The 23,610-nt window shown below is 39.0% G+C and overlaps 1 protein-coding gene across 4 annotated transcripts; it reads right to left on the minus strand.

Moving 5' to 3' along the window:
• Positions 1–470: 470 nt before the first annotated feature.
• ttpal (tocopherol (alpha) transfer protein-like) lies at positions 471–23,209 on the minus strand. 4 transcript variants are annotated; one of them, XM_028812053.2, is made up of 6 exons: positions 23,098–23,209; positions 19,295–19,390; positions 17,174–17,627; positions 6,558–6,751; positions 4,841–4,951; positions 471–3,058 (listed from the first exon to the last, which is right to left on the minus strand). In XM_028812053.2, the coding sequence occupies exons 3-6, from the start codon at positions 17,613–17,615 to the stop codon at positions 2,780–2,782; spliced, it is 1,026 nt and encodes a 341-aa protein (XP_028667886.1). In that variant the 5' UTR covers positions 17,616–17,627; positions 19,295–19,390; positions 23,098–23,209; the 3' UTR covers positions 471–2,779. The 4 variants fall into 4 exon arrangements, with proteins under 4 accessions (XP_028667886.1, XP_051788548.1, XP_028667887.1 ...); XM_051932588.1 differs by lacking the exon at positions 23,098–23,209 and adding an exon at positions 22,941–23,091; XM_028812054.2 differs by lacking the exon at positions 23,098–23,209 and adding an exon at positions 22,924–23,091.
• Between the last annotated feature and the right edge of the window lie 401 nt (positions 23,210–23,610).

The following is a 23,610-nucleotide window of genomic DNA, read 5'->3' on the forward strand; positions in this document are numbered from 1 at the left end:
GTATATGAATAAAGTACACACAAAACTCTTGATGGTGATCAAAATTGTCAAGGTCCAATTACCATTGTCCAAGATATGGTTATATAAAATAACCAACAATAAAGAAATTCCAGAGGTTTGAGTGATGTTCCCGCAGAGGTGTTTCTTATTGATCGTGTACATGTCCCCAAGCATTTGTAGGATAACACAGAGTTCAGAATAACATGTGAGAACCTCAGCACACATACACAGAACAGAGTGGTTATTACCCAGTGTAGGAGATCCAAAGCATGGACGCAGCATCACTTGCAGAGAGAAGAGTCCTATTTATAGTATTAGAAAGGCAACAAAGATATGATTACGATGTCTGAAGTCAAATGCCCGCTTTCACAACCTATCACAGCATTAAAATGCTGGAGCTTCTTGTGCACACTGCAATAACATGAGACAGTTCAGAATTACATTAAGGATAATGAAATCATAATCATTCCAACATTTGTACAGAATACTTTAATATGCAAACTACTTAAATGTAAAAAAAACAAAAAACACAACATTATATTGTCACACACACAAGCATACAGTAGTCTGTCCATTTCAGGGTTTGATGCCAGTTGTACAATGGCTGTTACAGCAGCCTGATACGTTTTCACTTCTGTCCTCAGCCAGGAAGACACCAACCACGAGGTCACCCAAGACCCCCTTCCTCCACTCCTTCCAGTATCTAATAGCATCACTACACCCCACCACGATCAGCTGTGTCAAAGAGCTTCACAGGTCACACAGACCAGCAAGCTTCCGTTTTTGTTATTTTGTTTTGCCAGATTTAAAAAAACAATACTCCATCATTTAATGATCCAACATTCTCAACAACTTATCTTTGGTTAGCAAATTACGATTATATACAATCATGTGGTAAATTAAGTATAATTACTTACTAAATTACGAATGTTTTTTCTTTTTTAATATGTGTGGACATAAAGATTTTATCTTTACTTAAGTGGTATTTTTAGATAAAAGGTGATACAATTGGATCACAGGTCCAGTGATGAAGTTGTGGGGTTCTTTTACAATCTTGTGCTCTACTCTCAGGCTGAACTCACTGTGCCTGGAGAAGTTGGCAGTTGTTTGAAGCTTTCTCTAATTATAGATAATCTTCTGGACCCTGCAAGGGTTGATTTCCAGTTGTTTGGAGATCCATTTAAATCCTTTCCCAGACTCAAAGGTGCATGAAGCCTTCTTTCTCTTTCCATGTCGGCATGGAAGTAACCCACACTTAAATAACAAGCAGCAAACTAAACTAAATATCTGGGGTTTAAATAAGACGGGTTCAGGCAAAATCTTCCCTAAAAGATGTTCTAATCATATTACTAGATTCTAATTTTGGGTATTTGAGGTAATGATGAATATAGGGGGTATGCTTATTTTTAACACATGTGAAATTTGCATTTATAGATAAAACTTTATTTGTCCCCGGGTTTATTTTATTTATACACTGGACTACAAAATATATATGTGAGAGATTTGTTATCTCACCTTTATCTAAGATACTGTTTAAATGAAGAGTAAACCTTGATACATCCACATATGTTAAAAAAGACAAAACATCCATCCATCCATCCATTTTCCAACCCGCTGAATCCTAACTACAGGGTCACGGGGGTCTGCTGGAGCCAATCCCAGCCAACACAGGGCACAAGGCAGGAAACAATCCTGGGCAGGGTGCTAACCCACCACAGGACAAACACAAACACACCAAGCACACACTAGGGCCAATTTAGAATCGCCAATCCACCTAACCTGCATGTCTTTGGACTGTGGGAGGAAACCCACGCAGACACGGGGAGAACATGCAAACTCCATGCAGGGAGGACCCGGGAAGCGAACCCAGGTCCCCAGATCTCCCAACTGCGAGGCAGCAGCGCTACCCACTGCGCCACCGTGCCGCCCAAGACAAAACATCTTAATGAGAATACTTAATTTTTCAAATGACAATATGCTACTGTATATAAAAAGAATGGTCCTTTTTTGAAAAAAGAAAAAAAAAAAAACTTAACTCTGGTAGTTTCGGTTTATACTGAGTGAACACACACACACACACACACACACACACACACACACACACACACAAATAGCAGAATATGGTGGAATAAAACTATAACAGTAAACTACTTGACATTTTGCAGGGTCTAACTGTACTAGTTTAAAAAATGCTTTGTAAGAAAAGCAAAATGCCCATCACTTAAACAGCGCAACAATGGTAAATTTTACTGTGCAAAAATAAGAGTCCTAGCTTATAAAAGCCCATTACATGTTCTAAAAATTTTTAATGAATGTTTAGATGGTATTTAGTATTGTGACTTATTTACACTACTAATCTGTGCCTTATTATTTTTAATGAAACCAATGCATACACTTTCACAAGTTAATTTGTTGTTGAATTTGCTTAATCTCTCTCTCTCTCTTTTATAAACCACTAAAAATAACGTGATGTGCAAATCAATGCAATATACAAATCTGAACTTCACCTAATCCATACAAGTTCTGTGACTTATCTCTTACTTATAAAAAAAAGAAATAGTGCTTAAAGAGAGTCCTTAAATACTGGGACAATTTACCTAATGTTTATTCATCTTTTCTTTTAAGCATTGCCAATTTGTATACCATGCGGCCCAAAACTCCCAGTTAAAAAAAACAATTACCAATACCCTTCACTGGTTTTATCTGGGTATATGAGATTCAAGTGAGTCACCGCAAAATATGAACACTTTTGAGAACAGCACAAAATAAAGCTGGGCTGTTAGTAACAGTAATATAGCTGTGACCTTAATCCCCTGTAAGAATCCTCAGAATGAGATTGGGTAGGTTCCCCTTCAAAAATGAACGGGTCATTGGAATCGGTGTTCCCAAGTGGGAATGACTGGCAGAACTCGGCAACAAACTCCTCTTCTGAACTCAGCAAGGTACTCCACCATTCTGAAGGATCTAGTTTTCCAGCTGTGCCACCATACTCTTCGGGAAGAATGTCCCGGGGAAGCCTTTGGTGAAGAGAGATTAGGTCTGAACCATGAAGAATAAACTGTAAAGAACACAGAGAAGGGATGTATTATGAGTAAAACCTGAATATGTACATTGCTATTCTTGGGTTAATAATTTCTTCTGAATGTTACAACATATGTAAACATTAAAGATTATGCGAAAAAAAAAGTGTCTCATACAATAAATATGTAACTAAACTCCTGCAATTCTTGATATTTTATCTAGTATATGCAGTACTGGGCAGAAGATGAAGAATAACTCTGTATTGTACATCAGTTAAATAAAAGGCACAAATACAAACATGCATACCAGGCCAAAACAAAAATCAAAAATTAATGTACACACTAAAATTATACATTGTCGGAATTCAGGAAGAAACTGCATTACACAGAGGACACTCACACAGACACTATATATGCACAGAGATTTGACCCTAGGAACTCACACTGGCACTAATTACTGTTTTTCTGTCCACAAGCAAAAGCTAAATATAAAATGTGGAGGGTTGAACCTTGTAGATGTATTTGTTACATATCATTAATGTGTACTTCTGAATTTACTCCAAGTATGCAAATAATTAGAACTTAAATGAAGAACTCAAATTCAGGTTTAAAAGACAGCTTTTGGGCGGCACGGTGGCACAGTGGGTAGCGCTGCTGCCTCGCAGTTGGGAGACCTGAGGACCTGGGTTCACTTCCCGGGTCCTCCCTGCGTGGAGTTTGCATGTTCTCCCCGTGTCTACGTGGGTTTCCTCCGGGCGCTCCGGTTTCCTCCCACATTCCAAAGACATGCAGGTTAGGTGGATTGGCGATTCTAAATTGGCCCTAGTGTGTGCTTGGTGTGTGGGTGTGTTTGTGTGTGTCCTGCGGTGGGTTGACACCCTGCCCGGGATTGGTTCCTGCCTTGTGCCCTGTGTTGGCTGGGATTGGCTCCAGCAGACCCCCGTGACCCTGTGTTCGGATTCAGCGGGTTGGACAATGGATGGATGGATGGAAGACAGCTTTTTTTATATGTTTTTTATGTTTAATTTAAGTTTAATCAGATGAAGCCGCCCTCATAAATATTTAGCATTTTCTCAATTTAATGTATTAAGGTGTTTATAGATTTTAACTTTATTACATTTCCTAAGTGAAAAACTCAAATTCAGGTTTAAAAGGCAGCTTTTTAAATTTTTAATTTAAACAGATGAAGCAGTTATCTCATAAATATATTTTTTTTTCAACTTAATGCATTAAGGTGTTAACAGATTTTAACTTTATTACATTTCCTTTTATTTACTAAACTGTGACCGCATTAACATGGTCAAAATCTAAAGAAGTGAAAAATGCTGTGCACTGCAACACAAAGCCATAATGTCAAGTTACATCACTTCCACGGGCACATGATGAAAACATTAAATTATGATGACATACTGCATACTAAATACTGCAGTGTGTAAATTCAAAAAATCAATACTGTATATTATTACTTTATATGGAAACTAAAAACACATTGTAATCCTTAAAATTGAACTTATTTGACTTACTTCCTAGAAGCTTTCCTTTGTATTCATGGAGATAACAAGGCAATCAACCTTGATTTTTATATAGTTCAATAGAGGAAAACCATCACAAAGTACTCAGTACAACTGCTTATGTTTTTTAAATTGTCAGAGATGGGAAATGAGCCATCAACCTTGTGACGTAGAGCACAGCTACTTTTTCAATGTGCAACACAAATGGACAAACAATCCGACGCTGCTCTAGGAAAAAAAAACTGACCAAACCAAAGAGACCAGTTTACTGCATAGAAACTGCCATGTGATCAAATGATGTCAACTTACCCTCTGAGCCATCTTTTCTTTCAGAAATGGCTTAATAATGGCAAATACTCCCTTGAATATTCTAGGCTCATTAATAACATTTACAGCTTTTATTCGAATTGGAAATCCATCCTGAAATATAAGAAACTAGTAAAATGGACAAGAATATGATATGGTTTAAAACTTTTGTTTTTTATATTTTATAAAAATTTATCGTTTACTTTTAATATATTTATGTAATTTATAACATACAGACCAATTAAGCTTTTTTTCTTCATTTCATTTAAGGAAATATACACAAGATAAATAAATAAACAGTTTTTCACTACCAAAATGGATGCATAGCCGTCATTTTCTGATATCTGATATAAACCTACAAAGCTGCACTTGGCTGTCCAACAGAAAGCTTCTTTTATATAAATACAAGAAAAACAGCTCTAAGCTACTTTTTACATTTATAAACTACTAGCCAACCCGCGGCGTAGCATACGTCACATAATTATTTATTGATGGGTGCACACTTCCTGAACGACACAGTTGTCCAAATGGGGTGGGTTTGAGGATACGACTGTGAGTGAATGAAAAGATGGAACTCTTTGATTCCACCTTAGAATTTGTTGTGCGACTGTCGTCATCAGTTTCATCGTCAATGAAGCCAAGCCATAACTCTCCCAACACCATGTTTAACTGATGAGGTGGTCTGCTTTGGATCTTGGGACAGTTACTTTCTGTCTCCACACTTTGCTCTTCCCATCATTCTGATGAGATTCATCTTTGTCTCATCTGTCCACAAGATTTTTTTCCAGAATTCTTTAAACCCCTTTTTCACAAATTGTAATCTGACCATCCTGTTTTTGTGGCTAACTAGTGGTTTGCATCTTGCAGTGTGGCCTCTGTATTTCTGTTCATCAAGTTTTTTGTTGGTAGTCGTCACATCTTCCTCTTGAATACTGTGTCATATCTGTCGGACAGGTGTTTGGGGCTTTTTCTTTACCATAGTTAGGATTCTTCTGTCAGCAGCAATGGAGGTCTTTTGTGGCCTACCAGTTCCTTTGTGATTACTGAGCTCACCAGTGTGTTCTTTCTTCTTAATATTATTCCAGACTGCTGACTTAAGTCTTACCTAAGGTTTTACCAGAGTCTTGAATGGTTTAATCCTTGTTTTTAAGCCTCATAATGGGTTATTTGACTTTCATTGGCACAGCTCTTGTCCTCATGTTGAACAATGGCAACTACAGACTCCAAAGGATAGAAGCACACAAAGGTTTCTTATGCCTGCACTAATGAAGCAATGAAACACACCTGAGTAATCACAAACATCTGTGACGCCAATTGTCCCAAACATTATGGTGCCGACATGTGGGAACCATATATAATATGTGTTATAATTTCCACATGGTGTTAAATGTTTGGAAATAACCTGAAATAAAAGTCTGCAACACACACTTTAATCATCTCTGAATTGTGTGATTTGCAATTTTAAACTGTGGAGCAGAGGGGTAAACCAAGGAAAAATGTGTCTTTGTCGCAAACATTATGGAGGGCGCTGTATATTCAAAACAGTCCTGTTCATTTGAAATAATAATCAGAATATTTGGCTGTCCATGTTTTTTCTTTACATACGGTCTTTATTGTGAAACCAGCAAATTGCACAACAACACTACTGATTCCCATGCACCACACAGAAACACATATTTGAGGCAAAAAGCATTTAAGGAAATTTTAAAGCATGACTTACCTGGAGAATGCCTACCACTTTTTTGGCTAGAAAAGGCCCCAGATGGGATGCTTGTGATAGACCAACACCATTGTAATCTGCAAGAATAACAATCCCATTGACCTGAGTCTCTTCTGACTGAATTAATTTCTCCAAAGTCAAGTACATAGCACGAATATTATCTACAAATGGGTAATCATTTGGTCTCCACTTTCCTGCAAAAAGCAAGCAGAATTTTAGAACGTAGGTAAGTACAATTCAAAGCCTTAGGCTTTGTATACTAATATAACAATTTTAATTTGTAAAGCAGTCCACACAAAATGCGTCTCTGTACACACGTTCAAGTCGGCTTAATCCAGTTCAAGATTCTGGGGACAGCACTAGACAAGGTACCAGTCTATTGCAGGGCACACATAAGCATAACCAAATTCACTCAGACAATAAGAATTTTTTAATTACCATGACAATATTAAAAAAATGTTACAAAAATGGCCAACATCTGAGAATATAAAGGCATTTTTAAAAATATAAATTCTTTAGCATAGTGGTTGTCAACCTTTATATATACTAGGGGGCTCTGGGCCTTGCTCGCCCACCCCCGGGTTTGGTTTACCGGATATACAATTTAAAGAGATTGTTATTTTCATAGGAATTGTTACATATGCATTATTTTCACTTTTACTTTAAAACTTTTGTAAAAACAATATCTGTCCTTTATTTCCAGCCTTGGGCGTGGTTAAATCTTTCTCGCAGGACGTATAACGCTGCTTGTGTTGTGAAGGGAGGTGGCTGAACACACGCTAAGGAGAAGTGGTTGTATCATCTGCTGGTTTTCTGCTGCTAGTGAGCTGCGTGTTTTGTTTGTCACGCTGCGCGTCGATCATTTACAAGCCTGTACAGCAGCTGTCCTTTTACCACTTCGCATCTCTGCCGCTCGCGTTGTGAAGGGGGGGGCTTAACACACGCTAAGGAGAAGCGGTCGGATCATCTGCTGGCTCGCTGAGAGTTCTGCTTGTCGTTGTTTTAAGAGCTGGGAGCACATAAAGTGTGTCTGCCAAAAGCATTCCAACAACTGCTAGGTTAGATGTCGGTGAACTTGTTTTAAATGTTGTCTCACTGCCTTGTCTCACGTGACGTTATAGTGTCTCTCGCAGGACGTCAGATTGTCTTCTGAGAAGATCATGCCTCGTCTCCCTAGTCTCTCTCCCAAGATTTTTTTTTTTTATAATAGAGAGATATGCATACTAGTCCTGTTACACTGCCTGTGGTTTTTAAAATGCAACACAAAGTTAACAGACCATTTAAATAATAACCAATATATTTTTATTAAAGCTATTTCTACTAGTGCCTGAATTTTTTAATCACAACATAAAATGAGTAGACATTATTTATGGATAAATAGTAACCAATAATTACCAAGGTTCAAAACTTGTCATTGCAGATATTTTCTATATAACAACAAAGCTGCTTATTATTCACTGGGAATTATGAAAATGTAATCACCCCCTTACTGTACTTACTTAAAGAGCAGACCAAGTTAATTAATAGCTAGAGTCAGATAACTGAACACAGATACACCCAATTACAGCCAGCTCTATTGAATCTTAACCTCGCCTATTTTTATCCTTAACCATGACAGTGAAGTTGTCACCCGAAGGTTTCTAGATGAACACACTGCCTTGGTCAAAGGAAATTGCAGAAGAGATGAGGAAATTTACCAATGAGGAAAGATACAGTATTACAAGGTCATGTCTAAGGATATGGGGACTTCACTGCACCAAAGTAGGAGCCATTATCACCAAATGGAGAACATCTGGTAAAGTGGTGAATCTTCCCAGGAAAGGCTGACTTGCCTAAATTACCCCAAATGCATGGTGACAACTCATTCAAGAAGTCAAAGGATCTCTGAAAAACACATAGAACTGTAGGTCTGTCTAGCCTCAGCCAAGTTCAGTGCTCATGACTCTATGGTAAGAAAAACATTGAGTGAAAAATTGATTCATGGGAGAGTAGCAAGGTGTGACTCTCTGTTATCCAAAAATAAAATTGTGTTCGTCTTGTATTTGCAAAGACCAACCTGGATGATACACAAGCATCTTTATATATAATACACTACCATGGCTGTCCGTTTGTCGGTCCAGGATTTTAAATCACCTGTAGCTCGCAAACCGTTTCACCTATTGCCCCAAGTGCAGGAGTTCAAGTATCTTGGGGTCTTGTTCACGAGTGAAGGGAAGAATAGAGCGGGAGATCAAAAGGCGGATCGGTGCGGTGATGGTGAAAAAGGAGCTGAGCCACAAGGCAAAGTGCTCAATTTACCAGTCGATCTACGTTCCTACCCTCACCTATGGTCATGAGCTATGGGTAGTGACCGAAAGAACGAGATTACGAATACAAGCGGCTGAAATGAGTTTCCTCTGTAGGGTGTCTGGATTTTCCATTAAAGATAGGGTGAGAAGCTCAGTCATCCAGGAGGGGCTCAGAGTAAAGCCGCTGCTCCTCCGCATCGAGAGGAGTCACATGAGGTGGCTCGGGCATCTAATCAGGATGCCTCCAGGATGCCTCCCTGGTAAGGTGTTCCGGGCACGTCTAACTGGGAGGAGGCCCCGGGGAAGACCCAGGACATGCTGGAGGGACTATGTCTCTCGGCTGGCCTGGGAACACCTTGGGATTCTCCCGGAAGAGCTAGAAGAAGTGGCCAGGGAGAGGGAAGTCTGGGCATCTCTGCTCAAGCTGCTGCCCCCGCAACCCAATCTCGGACAAGCAGAAGAGGATGGATGGATGGATGGATGGATGAAGATGCTGACGAAAGAAGGGAAGAAGCGGGCCGCTAGAGTGGAGGAAATAAGAGCTGCTCAGGAAGCAGCAAGTGCATCAACCTCTGAGCAACCAAATGCTAAACGTTCAGAGAAAGAGTATGAAAACTATGAATGAACAAGTTAGGTGTGTTCACTGCACATTTATCGTGCACTGCGCCGTTATTGGTTATCAAATAATTCTCAATGGACAGACAAGTCTAAAGAATGTCTGGCATAAAACTAAGACAGCATGCAACAGCAAGTATATCATACAGTAAATAGCATGAATGAGTACACCACTTCTGAAACCGAACCCTAATTAATCCAGTTATCTCTTCACAAGTAAAAACTTTGGATTCCTATAATATGATGGTAGTGTGTCAGCAACACTGGTTTATCAGTTATCAATGAAACCAAACATACCAATACTGATTAGAAAAGTATGACTTTTTTTGCAATGATAAAAGGCTATGTTGTTAAAAAAATAAATAAAATTGGTTTGTTAAGGCTAGTTAGGGGTAGCCAGTTCACCTTAAGAGTTTTACTTTTCCCATCGAATGACTCCTAGATTATTGCCTATAGACTTAAAAAGGTAAATTATTTCAGTACACAAAAGAGGACAAGGGTACAATAACATTAGAATATCACCCTTATTAAGCCAAATACAATAGCAAAAGTGATGCAGAAATTCAAAAAGTATGGATTTGTATCAAACACCCTGACATTTTCCAGGCCATCGTTTTCCTAACAGAGAAAAAAAGCCTCAGAGCTGGCAAAATGTTATGTAAAGCCAAACAGGAGTGACTGTTTTGCATACAGTAAGACTCGCACTCCTCAGAGGTGGATGGTTGTTGTACATGCAGGAAACCACTGTTGATACCAAAGCACAAGGCAGCCTGTTTCAGCCTTTGCAAAGAAACCTATTAAGTAAGGTAAAGGCTTTTAAGAACCTATTCCACAGTCTTTTTAGACCAAAATCAATGTTTTTGGATGTGATAATTGTCCAAAATGTATGGCATTGTGTTTGAGGTGTATAGTAAGAAGTTTATGGTTCTCATAAGTGAAGCATCACAGTGGCAGAGTTCTTGCATAGGGATGTTTGAGTCCTGAAGGTGTGGAAGAAATGTGCTTCATTGAAAGCATCATGATTTCATAAACATATTGCAAAATCTTTAAAGAAAAGATGCCGTCCTCTCTCAAAACCTTGGTTAATGGCCAATTTTTCAACATGACAATGAACCCAATCATTCTTACAAGGCCACTGCCAAATTCTTAAGGAAGCACAAAGTGAACATGCTGGACTTACCCGACATTAACCCCACTGAGCACTTGTGGAAAATTTTGAAAACACAAGTTCTGTAGAATTCCCCATTAAAACTCTAAGCACTCAAGGAGCTCATTCTCCAGGAATGGAACAGGATAAACATGGAATTATGATGTAAACTTGTATATTCAATGCTATGAAGGATCAATGCTGTACTAAAAAGTAATTTAATGCAAACTAAGTACTATAACACTACATATTAGTAGAATTTTACTTAAGGATATACTCATTTTTCTGCGGTGGGTTGGCACCCTGCCCGGGATTGGTTCCCTGCCTTGTGCCCTGTGTTGGCTGGGATTGGCTCCAGCGGACCCCCGTGGCCCTGTGTTCGGATTCTGCGGGTTGGAAAATGGATGGATGGATATACTCATTTTTACCATTCTTGATTTATGCAAAGCTGTCTAATTTACTTATTATATTGATATTGAGGACATAACTTTTGGTGTTATTTAAATTTTGCAGGGAATTATAATGGTCCGTTTCTGACAGAGATATATTTCTATGTTCAGAGTAAGGTGTACTCATTTATGTTGTGTACTGTCTCTACAGTGAAGCATGAGGATAGTAGCTTGATGGACTATCTTAAAGACAGACCTCAGTATGTGCGTCTTGGGAACTGCACGTCTGACATTGTGGTCAGCAACACAGGAGCGCCACAGGGGACTGTACTTTCTCCGGTCCTGTTCAGCCTATATACATCGGACTTCCAAAACAACTCGGAGTCCTGCCACGTGCAAAAGTTCGCTGATACACTGCTATCGTGGGCTGCATCAGGAGTGGGCTGGAGGAGGAGTATAGGGACCTAATCAATGACTTTGTTAAATGGTGCGACTCAAACCACCTACACCTGAACACCAGCAAAACCAAGGAGCTGGTGGTGGATTTTAGGAGGCCCAGACCCCTCATGGACCCTGTGATCATCAGAGGTGACTGTGTGCAGATGGTGCAGACCTATAAATATCTGGGAGTGCAGCTGGATGATAAATTAGACTGGACTGCCAATACTGATGCGCTGTGCAAGAAAGGACAGAGCCGGTTATACTTTCTTAGAAGGCTGGCGTCCTTCAACATCTGCAATAAGATGCTGCAGATGTTCTATCAGACGGTTGTGGCGAGCACCCTCTCCTACGCGGTGGTGTGCTGGGGAGGCAGCATTAAGAAGAAAGACGCCTCACGCCTGAACAAACTGGTGAGGAAGGCAAGCTCTATTGTAGGCACGGAGCTGGACAGTTTAACATCTGTGGCAGAGCGATGGGCGCTCAGCAGGCTCCTATCAATTATGGAGAATCCACTGCATCCACTAAATAGTATCATCTCCAGACAGAAGAGCAGCTTCAGCGACAGACTGCTGTCACTGTCCTGCTCCACTGACAGACTGAGGAGATCGTTCCTCCCCCAAACTATGCGACTCTTCAATTCCACCCAGGGGGGTAAACGTTAACATTTAACATTATACAAAGATATTGTCTGTTTTTTACCAGCATTATTATCAATCTTTAATTTAATATTGTTTATTGTATCAGTATGCTGCTGCTGGAGAATGTGAATTTCCCCTTGGGATTAATAAAGTATCTATCTGTCTATCTGATGTGTAGGAATGCTTTGCTTCCTCAGGGCCTGGAAGACTTGCAGTTACTGAGAGAACCATGAATTCTGCACTTCCAACAGTCCACAATTTGATAGAGCAGAACACAGACACAAAATACAACATCACATTGTGTCTACTACTGTCTATAACTGAATGGCTCTGAAGAAACAAAATGAAAGTTTCAGAGTGGCCTAGTCAAAATCCTGACTTGAACCCAATTAAGATAGTGTGGTAGGACATGAATAAAAGCATGTCACGTTCACAAAAATACCAAGGATTTTTTTTTAAGTTGCAAGCGAAACAAGAAAAAAAAAAAGGTCTGACGGCCATAATACTACCCTACGGTGTTCCCCGAGTACTCTTGTTTTTATTTTATTTTGTCTGTATGGGTTTGAACATGTCCTTTTTAATCTGAATATTCAAACCTTGTTTTTTAGCTAATTTGACAGCCCTAGTACATGTAGGGCAAGAGGTATTACATTAAATACATTTTAAAAATACATTTTAAAAATATTTGATACTGCCTGTCTTCAACAGGTAACGTAATAAAGATGAATGCTGTATACAGCCATGGATCAAGTGTCACAGACATCACTAAATACTGCAGATTAAATGTATAGGTGATCAGCAGCCTTTACATTAAAAACGAGCTGGTCTATATTCTACCTGAAAGGTTTATAAAACCACTTAATCTTATTTTCAATTACTGTTCAAAATATTTAAAAAACAAATCAGTATAATTTTAATTAATAAATGGCTAATTTACATAAGCCCATTCATCTCTTTGAAAAGTGCAGCTACATGAATCAGACTTTGTTGGCAGTGTAAAGAGGTACTCTGGCTGAACACTAAACTCTCACTTTCCTTCTTTATAAAGGCTGTATATAGGAATACATAAACACCAATCAGTCACAACATTAAAACCACCAGCCTAATACAGTGCATCCCGCCGCCCGTGTGCTGCAAAACAACATTGACACATCGGGACATGGACTCAACAAGACTTTAGGACTAGACCCTTTAAGTTGTGAGGTGGAGTTCCACTGATTGGACTTGTTTTACCAATACATCCCACAGATGCTGGATTAGATTGACTGCTTGTCATGTTCTTCAAACCATTTCTGAACAATGTCTGCACATTGCTCTGCTGAAAGAAGCCACTGGCATCAGGTAATACCATTATCATAAAGAAGTGTACATGGTCTAACACAATATTTCGGTAGGTGGTATGAGTCAAAGTAATATCCACATGAATGCCAGGACTCATGCTTCTCAGCAGAACATTACTCAGAGCGGCACACTGCCTAGGCCAGCATGCACCCTTCCCATTGTGCATCCTGCTGCCATCTCTTCCTCAGATATAAACAGCACACGCACATCCTGCCATCTACATGATCAAAACAAAAAGGAGATTCATCAGAACAGGCCACGTTCTTCCATTGCTCCATTCAAGACAGGCCATTCCGGAGATGCTCCGACCCAGTTGTCTAGCAATAACAATTTGGACTTGGCAAAATCACTCAGATTCTCATACTTGCCCATCTCTCCTGCTTCCAACACATCACCTTCAAGAACTGACCATTCACTTGTTTCCTATTACAGTATATCCTATTTCTTGACGGATGCCATTGTTAAGAGATAATCAATGTTACTCACTTCACCTGTCAGTGGTTTTAACTTTGTGGTTTACTGGTATATTTGCACATTTACATAGCTAAAATATATTTACTGGGATGAACAAACCACATTATTGATCCAGAATTCCTTTTTTCTCCATTTAATGAAATATTTCCTTTGCGTGAATTAAATCTACTGATGCCATTAATTAACAGACACATTTAGCACTGCAGGCATTTTCAACACCTGCTATAATTAAGGTACTCAATGTTTTTGACCAAGTGAACCTAACAAACAGAATTGTGAGGAATCTACAAACAGCACATACTTAACATATCAGGGTGTACAGTGCATCCGGAAAGTATTCATAGCGCATCACTTTTTCCACATTTTGTTATGTTACAGCCTCATTCCAAAATGGATTAAATTCATTTTTTTCCTCAGAATTCTACACACAACACCCCATAATGACAATGTGAAAAAAGTTTACTTGAGGTTTTTGCAAATTTATTAAAAATAAAAAAATTGAGAAAGCACATGTTCATAAGTATTCACAGCCTTTGCAGTGAAGCTCGAAATTGAGCTCAGGTGCATCCTGTTTCCCCTGATCATCCTTGAGATGTTTCTACAACTTAATTGGAACTCACCTGTGGTAAATTCAGTTGACTGGACATGATCTGGAAAGGCACACATCTGTCTCTATAAGGTCCCACAGTTGACAGTTCATGTCAGAGCACAAACCAAGCATGAAGTCAAAGGAATTGTCTGAAGACCTCCGAGACAGGATTGTCTCGAGGCACATATCTGGGGAAGGTTACAGAAACATTTCTGCTGCTTTGAAGGTCCCAATGAGCACAGTGGCCTCCATCATCCGTAAGTGGAAGAAGTTTGAAACCACCAGGACTCTTCCTAGAGCTGGCCGGCCATCTAAACTGAGTGATCGGGGGAGAAGGGCCTTAGTCAGGGAGGTGACCAAGAACCCGATGGTCACTCTGTCAGAGCTCCAGAGGTCCTCTGTGGAGAGAGGAGAACCTTCCAGAAGGACAACCATCTCTGCAGCAATCCACCAATCAGGCCTGTATGGTAGAGTGGCCAGACGGAAGCCACTCCTTAGAAAAAGGCATATGGCAGCCTGCCTGGAGTTTGCCAAAAGGCACCTGAAGGACTCTCAGACCATGAAAAAGAAAATTCTCTGGACTGTTGAGACAAAGATTGAACTCTTTGGTGTGAATGCCAGGCGTCACGTTTGGAGGAAACCAGGCACCATCCTTAAAGTGAAGCATGGTGGTGGCAACATCATGCTGTGGGGATGTTTTTCAGTGGCAGGAACTGGAAGACTAGTTAGGATAAAGGGAAAGATGACTGCAGCAATGTACAGAGACATCCTGGATGAAAACCTGCTCCAGAGCGCTCTTGACCTCAGACTGGGGCGACGGTTCATCTTTCAGCAGGACAACGACCCTAAGCACACAGCCAAGATATCAAAGGAGTGGCTTCAGGACAACTCTGTGAATGTCCTTGAGTGGCCCAGCCAGAGCCCAGAAATGAATACGATTGAACATCTCTGGAGAGATCTTAAAATGGCTGTGCACCGACGCTTCCCATCCAACCTGATGGAGCTTGAGAGGTGCTGCAAAAAGGAATGGGCGAAACTGGCCAAGGATAGGTGTGCCAAGCTGGTGGCATCATATTCAACAAGACTTGAGGCTGGAATTGCTGCCAAAGGTGCATCGACAAAGTATTGAGCAAAGGCTGTGAATACTTATGAACATGGGATTTCTCAGTTTTTTTATTTTTAATAAATTTGCAAAAACCTCAAGTAAACTTTTTTCACGTTGTCATTATGGGGAGTTGTGTGCAGAATTCTGAGGAAAAAAATTGAATTTAATCCATTTTGGAATAAGCCTGTAACATAACAAAAGGTGGAAAAAGTGATGCGCTGTGAATACTTTCTGGATGCACTGTAAGACGAGTCAGCAAGGGCTGGATGGTTGATAGGCTACAACTTCATAAACAATTTTTCTTTGACAATATTTTCTCAGGGGCGGCACGGTGGTGCAGTGGGTAGCGCTGCTGCCTCGCAGGTGGGAGACCTGGGGACCTGGGTTCACTTCCCGGGTCCTCCCTGCGTGGAGTTTGCATGTTCTCCCCGTGTCTGCGTGGGTTTCCTCCGGGCGCTTCGGTTTCCTCCCACAGTCCAAAGACATGCAGGTTAGGTGGATTGGCGATTCTAAATTGGCCCTAGTGTGTGCTTGGTGTGTGGGTGTGTTTGTGTGTGTCCTGCGGTGGGTTGGCACCCTGCCCGGGATTGGTTCCTGCCTTGTGCCCTGTGTTGGCTGGGATTGGCTCCAGCAGACCCCCGTGACCCTGTGTTCGGATTCAGCGGGTTGGAAAATGGATGGATGGATGGATGGATATTTTTTCAGTCTCTGTGATAGTACAAATTTAGCTTATACCATATATAAGCAACAGGTGTGGCAAGTCTATATTATGTAAAATATCAAGCAGAGAATGGCTTCTTTGTTCATTTTGGTTACTTGTGTTTTCCTACACTGAATACTTCAGCCAAGCCAAACATTGATGAGGTACACAGATCCTGTAGTGGAAAGAAATTAGTTAGTTACACTGACATACTAAAAACAGTTTAGCCAGATATCTTTCTGAGATGCAGTATAAACTAATTTTTCTGCCATCTTCTGTGAGCAGCCATTGCTTGGTGTTGCCCATATTCTCGTTCAAAATGACCTAATGAAACAAAACTGTTAATACTTGGCTTTTACTCAGTTTACAGCCCATATAATCCCAGAATGAAACATACAGTAGATGTGCCTGTCTGCCAATTATTCATAAAAGAATTGTTGACTAATCTTAACTAAATAAAGTTAATTATTTCTTGCTGTCAACATTTAGAATTATGTTGTGAACGGTGCATTTCATATATCGAAAAATAAATGTTTTGTGAACCCTAGAAATATCAGCAGCTTCTAATACTAACAGTATAGTATAATAAAACATAATACAATGAGATTTGTAAAGACTAGAAGTGTCCAACATTTTGCAACTAAAACAAAAATAAATTATCCAATTAATTTCTTTTAGCCACAGATTAGAAGTTTATAATAACTAAGTAGCTAAAGCACCACATTGCTTGGCATGCTCCATTTACTTCCAGCACACGAAGTAAAAGCTTCAGACCTTTCAGAAATGCTTATTGTAATTAATTGAGGTTAAATTGCATCAATTGATTGAAATACAATTAAGCACTTAATTACCCTTGAATATTTTTAACAAAAGACCAATAAAAAGTTACCTGGTCGAAGACACAAAACAAATCGGCCATCAGGATCAGGCTGTGAAAGGACTGTTAAGAAGCCAGAATCCAATACATGTTTCACATTTGATGGTCTAAGATTTTGGAACACTTCAGGCCAACTGCGGCGGCTTGCATAATAATTCACAAGAAGTTTCAGAGATCTGTCATAATCAAACTTTCTGGCACGAAGAAATCGCAAAAGGAAAGAATCATCAATGCGAGTTCTAAGATGTGGGTGTTCTTTAAGGATCATGTCACGTAGAGCCTGAACATCTCGAAGTCTCCATTCTGGTTTTTCTTGGAGCTCCTCTCTTGCTTTGGCAATGAGCTCGGGTGTTAATGTACATGTGTAGTTATTTCTAGATGAGGAAAAGTCGTGGCTTTCCATGGCAGGATCTCTAAATAGTCCATTATTAGTCAAGCATTGTTCTTCTTCCATCAGCTTATTTTTCTACAACAGAAAAGATAGATTAGATATATTCTGAAAATTAACCATTGTATTAGTAATGAGCTTTTACGATATTAGTCATCTTCTTCCATATCATTCATGGTGGCTTCCAAATCCGTACTAACCCCTACTTTCTTTGCTGTTCTTTTCCTGGTTTTCTGTGGTGGCGATCTGCACCACTACCACCTGATCAAAGCACCATGTGGTCCCTGCATTGATGGATTAAAGGCCAGAAGTCCACACGACCATCATCATCAAGCTCTTCCATGTGAAGCCTGAAAACCATGAGGACTGATTGAGGTCATTTATAGGTATAGGTAGAATGCCTAGGGGCTGGGTGGTCTTGTGGCCTCGGAACCCCTGCAGATTTTGTGTTTTTTTTTTCTCCAGCCGTCTGGAGTTTTTTTTTTTTTTTTGTCCTTCCTGGCCATCAGACCTTACTTTTATTCTATGTTAATTAGTGTTCCATAATTTTTCTTTTTATATTTTGTCTTCTTTTCTCTTTCTTCATCCTGTAAAGCACTTTGAGCTACATCATTTGTATGAAAATGTGCTATATAAATAAACTAGACAAAGAGCCCGTTCAGACAAACGTAAGATGAAACGGGCACAAGTTTGTGTCAGCAGTGTATGAAGAACAAATGATAAGTAACGAAGAAGTTGTTTTGTAATGATTGTAGTCCGCTTTACTCATTACTGTACAGGCTTGTACTGTTAGTTGATGAATTTTCCTGGCCTATAGTATAATACTGAATGATGAATGTTCCAGTACAATATGGAATAGTAATAAGTATAAGCACCACAAACCTGATATCGGTGTATTGAATGAATGCATAATTGAATCAGAATGCGTAATTAGGCCTCAAGCTGTAGTCGAAATCACCTTTCAGGCCTCTAGAGCTTTAATCGAAGTCGTCTTTCTCTTTGAATTTTTGCGGCCGTAAATCCGCTGCCTGCCGCAATGTTGGGGTTGGATGTCGGTCTTGTAAGGTTTTTCGGGCAGCTGCGCAGAAGGCGACTGCACATTCGGTATCGGACGTGCGCAGAAGGCGACTGAGCATTCGGCTTTGGATGGACGTGAGTGTATGAGTGAGTGAGTGAGTGAGTGAGTGAAGAGGCAGGCGAATTATGTATTAAGATATTGTTATTGTACCTAAACAAATGTTTAATCTAGCATATGTACAGTTATACATAAGTATATTTACAGACACTTTTTGAAAGTTTGAAAACCTATACTATACTTCTTTAAATATTACATTTTTACTATAAAACTAGTCTATTAGCATTGTCATATTTCTAAACGTTTTACTATTGAACAATTATACATATAACATTTAGAAGAACTGATGCATGCAAAAAAAACAAACAAGGGTAGGTTTGTGTGCAAAATGTTGTGAATCCCTAGCTTCATTACACATTTTACGGATTACTTTATATTTCAGCTACAACAAAAGCAGTGAAAACAACTGGTAAACAATTAAAGCATAGAGAAAAATGCCCTGTAAAAGTGTGAAGATTTTATTTATTTTATTGGAAAAAATCACATGTAAAGAATAAAAATTTGCCAGCAGACATTTCTCTGCTAAATACTGAAATATGCTGCTTGCATAGACATTCAGATTCCTGCACAGCTATAAGTTTTCACAAGCTCTAAAGATGACATAATTTACCTTCCCGTTTGTCCCTATATGTCCATCATGGAAGAATTTACGATCACTGGATTAAAAATGCCAGTCTATTTAGAACATACTTGTCATACATTCAACCTAAAAGTAAAAAAGAATAAAAATAAAGGCAAAAGTAAATAAAAAATGTAAACCTTACAAAAACATACACATTTTTATCAAACTGTTTAGAGACTCCTTCAATTACCTTTATTTCACAATCCAAGGAAAGGGAATATGCATCATGCTGCACACATAATGTTAAAAAAATGGAAAAATCTATCAAAACTTAGCATTCAGCCCAGCAGTAGAAACTACTGAGATGCCATCAGTCACCTTGAAAGACCTACAGAATTCAGAGGCCAAGAAGGGAGAAAATATTCACCAGTAAACTATGTCAATAGCACCAAAACAGACTGCATTACTCAAAAAGAATTGTTCAGTTGCCCATCTTTAATTTCAACACAAACCATGAGAATAAATCAAAACTATATTTAAGCTAAAATTTAGAGAAATTTTGAGGGGAAGATTCAAAATTCTATGTTCTATATCAGGAAAAAAAAAAACCTATTTAGGAAAAAAATGTATTAGCAATAACATGATATGGGGATGTATCTTATCAACAGACTATGCAAGAATTTCAATGGAGCTTAAGTTAGTCTGTTGTTCTTTTTTAAGCTTGGGAGAAGAGCAACCCTTCAACAGTCCTAAAAGGAACAATGGAGTGATTCAAAAACAAAACTGAGAATGCCCTTCAGTGACCCAGTAAAAGTCCATACCTTAAACCCTGCAAGCACAATATGAACATAATGCTGTACACGCATTGTTATAAAAACTTGAATGAACAGAACAAAGCCAGAAAAAAGAGGGGAAAAAAGAATCTATGCATCTAACACAAATGACTTAAACAATTATTACAGCAAATGGCGGCTCAATCAAATATCATGCGATATCCAAATAGTTATAGCAAAAGCAAACCTCAGCCTTTAAGCACAAGTATCCAACATCAAGTAACTATTTTTTTTCTTTCTTTAATCTCACCAGCTTGGAACTAAACAAATAAATGAGCATCATTTATACTCAAGTGACAACTGAAACTTCTTAAAATGTCTAAATAGCTCTATAAATCAGTGTGTATTTTACACAAACATTTTTCTGGACAAATGATCTAACATTCACATGCAACTGCTACAATTAACCATTAAAAATGAATTACTAACTTTCTACATATGTTGAATGTTCAGTTTTTCTTACCGTTAAATACTTCACATTACAATGGATTACACCAAGCTTTGAGTTTTCGCATGTCTGCCTACCTAGTCTTGTATTACTTTCTAGCTTTGACATGCCCTGGTGTGTTTGTGTGTGTCCTGTGGTGGGTTGGCACCCTGCCCGGGATTGGTTCCTGCCTTGTGCCCTGTGTTGGCTGGGATTGGCTCCAGCAGACCCCCGTGACCCTGTAGTTAGGATTCAGTGGGTTGGAAAATGGATGGATGGACTTGCCTAGAATGAATGTTCTTTTGTAACTTTCTTTTGAAAATTTCATATGTGGGACCTTACAGAGAGGCAATATCAAATAAATTAATTTGAAAACTAAGACCAAAATGGGCAACTTGTTAAGGTTATATACAAATATCAGAGCAAATCTAGACTTGGGTTCATAACGCAGATATACATTTTTCTACTCTGAACATTGCTTCCTGCCTTTTCTTCAATGTTGCCAGGATGGGATCCTGCCCCACACAACCGTGAAACAGATTAAACAGGCTGGAGAATGCAAAGTTATTTTACAATTGCAATATACTTCCATAACATAAAGCACCATGGGATAGTGGCTATCAAAATAAGAGTAATATGAAGATTACCAATTGTCTGCCAACAGTTAAAATTTAAAATCTTTTCCACATTTTTTACTGAGGCTAAGCTGTTATTACATGGAATTATTACCCTTTTCCACGCTCACTGTAGTATATTTCTACTATCAATCCTACAACAGAAGTAAACATAGCAACATTACTAATACATCATTCTGTGCAATTCCTTTGGTGGACACAACAAGCTGGACGTGCTCTAATCAAATGTTAATGTTTTAAATGTAAACCTGCATTACAACAGAGCAGATCTCATTACATGTTACTGTCACATACGAGTGTATTATTGACAGCAGCAGCTCTCTTATCACCCAAGCCAGAATTTCTCAAGTGTGTATGGGGGGAGGGGGGGTTGTGGTTTATTATTAATATTTACATTTTATGTCAGATTCTCTTAAGTGACACACTAAAATTGCATGTGACAAATTAAATTTTATGCGAAAATTTTCATGCTAGTTTACAGGTATCTGTGTTTTCTTGTGGGTTTTCTTCAATACGTTTCAGCAAAGCACCTTCAAACACTCTGCTGCAGAAGTCTTTATTAATGTATCATTTTACTATTTTTTAACTTGGGACATTGTTTTATGCCACACTCTGACTGATGTAACGTTGTATTTTGGGTAATATGTGAATATCCTACCCTTTGGATAACTTTGTACTACAAGATACTGAACATCAGATGTTTTCAAATACCACCCTCCATGTCCAGTGTTTTCTTCTAAAAGAAAAATTGCGAAATCTAGCGTGAAAAATACTATGTTTAAATGTTTGCTATTTCATGCTGTTTATAAAACACAAGACAGCACTATCAAAATTGCTCCATCTAATCCCAGTCTGTAGGAGCCTAACCCAGCAGCATCAGGAATACACGCGAATGTTTGGCCCACCCTAGAATCACCAATCAACTTAACACATATGTCCTGGGCCTGTGTTGTGGAAAAAAAAAACATGCAGACATGTGGGGGAACGCGTAAAAAAATCGTATTTATACCACGAGACATTAAGGGCAATACTGCCTTACAGATCATGCCTTGTTTCTCAAGATGCTTATTCAAGCCCTAGCCATTTCCTTTTGAATTCTTTCTCTTCCATTATGTACAGTAAAAATGTTTTCTTCGGACTGTTGGCTTAAAAGCAAATTGTTTTTTAAAAGTTATATCGAGATATTTCTGGACAGGTTTAATTAATGCAGTTAATTTTTTCAGTTCTTCCCATCGGTCTCCAAATGAGACGACTACAAGGTGAACGTCAACTTTGTCATAGTATGACTCTGAACAATATAGAATTCCAATAAGCAACGACTTGCAACTCTCAAGTTATTTACTGCTTCACCAAAAGTCTAATGATTAATACAGCCCATCGAGTTTGTTGCAGTGCCAGATTACCACCTTTGCGACAAGGTCTTGCCTGTCACTGCTTTTTGTCACTGCGTAAATATGCACAACATCGCAAAACGTACAACAAGGGGTGTATTACTCAAAACGGCCCGAAAATGTGTCAGACACGTTAACCATTTCAAAAAACATAAACCAAGGTTGTCATCAGAAGTACCGGCTCGTACGAGGTGTACGCCCATCAACGCGATTAAAGTCACCAGGTACTGCTGAGCAATGACTCGGGCCCGGCTTTGCTCGATCATTTGAATCTGTTTGAGAGCAGATTTAAAAAATGTAATTCTGAAAAGATATTCATTTACACAAACGAACCTAGAATTCCACACAATAATAATACTGTTGTGATCAACAAAAAATTAAGAGTACTTACCTACAACTTAAACCCACCTATACAAATCATACTATGTAAGTTAGTCCTGAATTATGTCGAAAAACATTATCGAAAATGGATAACAAAGCAATCGGTTAAAAATATGAAGTTGTTTATTGAGGTTGTTCTCACTGCCATTTCAGCTGCACCTTTAAAACCACTTTCAAAAATTACCTCGACATCCTAGTGCCGACCACAGACACTTGCAAAGATTCCACAACACTGGACTATCCTTCTTACTTCCGGGTTGGGAGGCAGAGAATATGAGTGTGACGTCGACGGTCACGTGCTATAGAGTGACGTGAGTAAGAAAGTCAAGAGAGAGGTGTGGTTAGGCACGACTTCAATGAAAATGATTGCGGTGCTCCTCCTACATAGTTAATTTTTTGAGTAGCCTTATAGTAATTCCTATACAAAGTGGGGGGAACCGAAGTCACTGGCAAGATTTTCTGTCAATCATCATTTTACCCAACAATTCATTGAAGGAGCCGCTCATCAATCATTTCAACATAACCAAATGTTTTCTTTGCCGTGTTGCCAGGTTAGTGGTTTTCCACTCAATCTGTCAATTTTTGATCGGGGTCCATGAGGAAAAATTGTCTTTTTTTATCAAAAATAACCAGGTATTTCTAGCTATTTTTGAAACCCCTTTCATCATTCTAGCGTTGCGTTTTTCCGTATACAGTA

Source organism: Erpetoichthys calabaricus, chromosome 10 (genome assembly GCF_900747795.2).
Source record: "Erpetoichthys calabaricus chromosome 10, fErpCal1.3, whole genome shotgun sequence".
Taxonomy (NCBI): domain Eukaryota; kingdom Metazoa; phylum Chordata; class Cladistia; order Polypteriformes; family Polypteridae; genus Erpetoichthys; species Erpetoichthys calabaricus.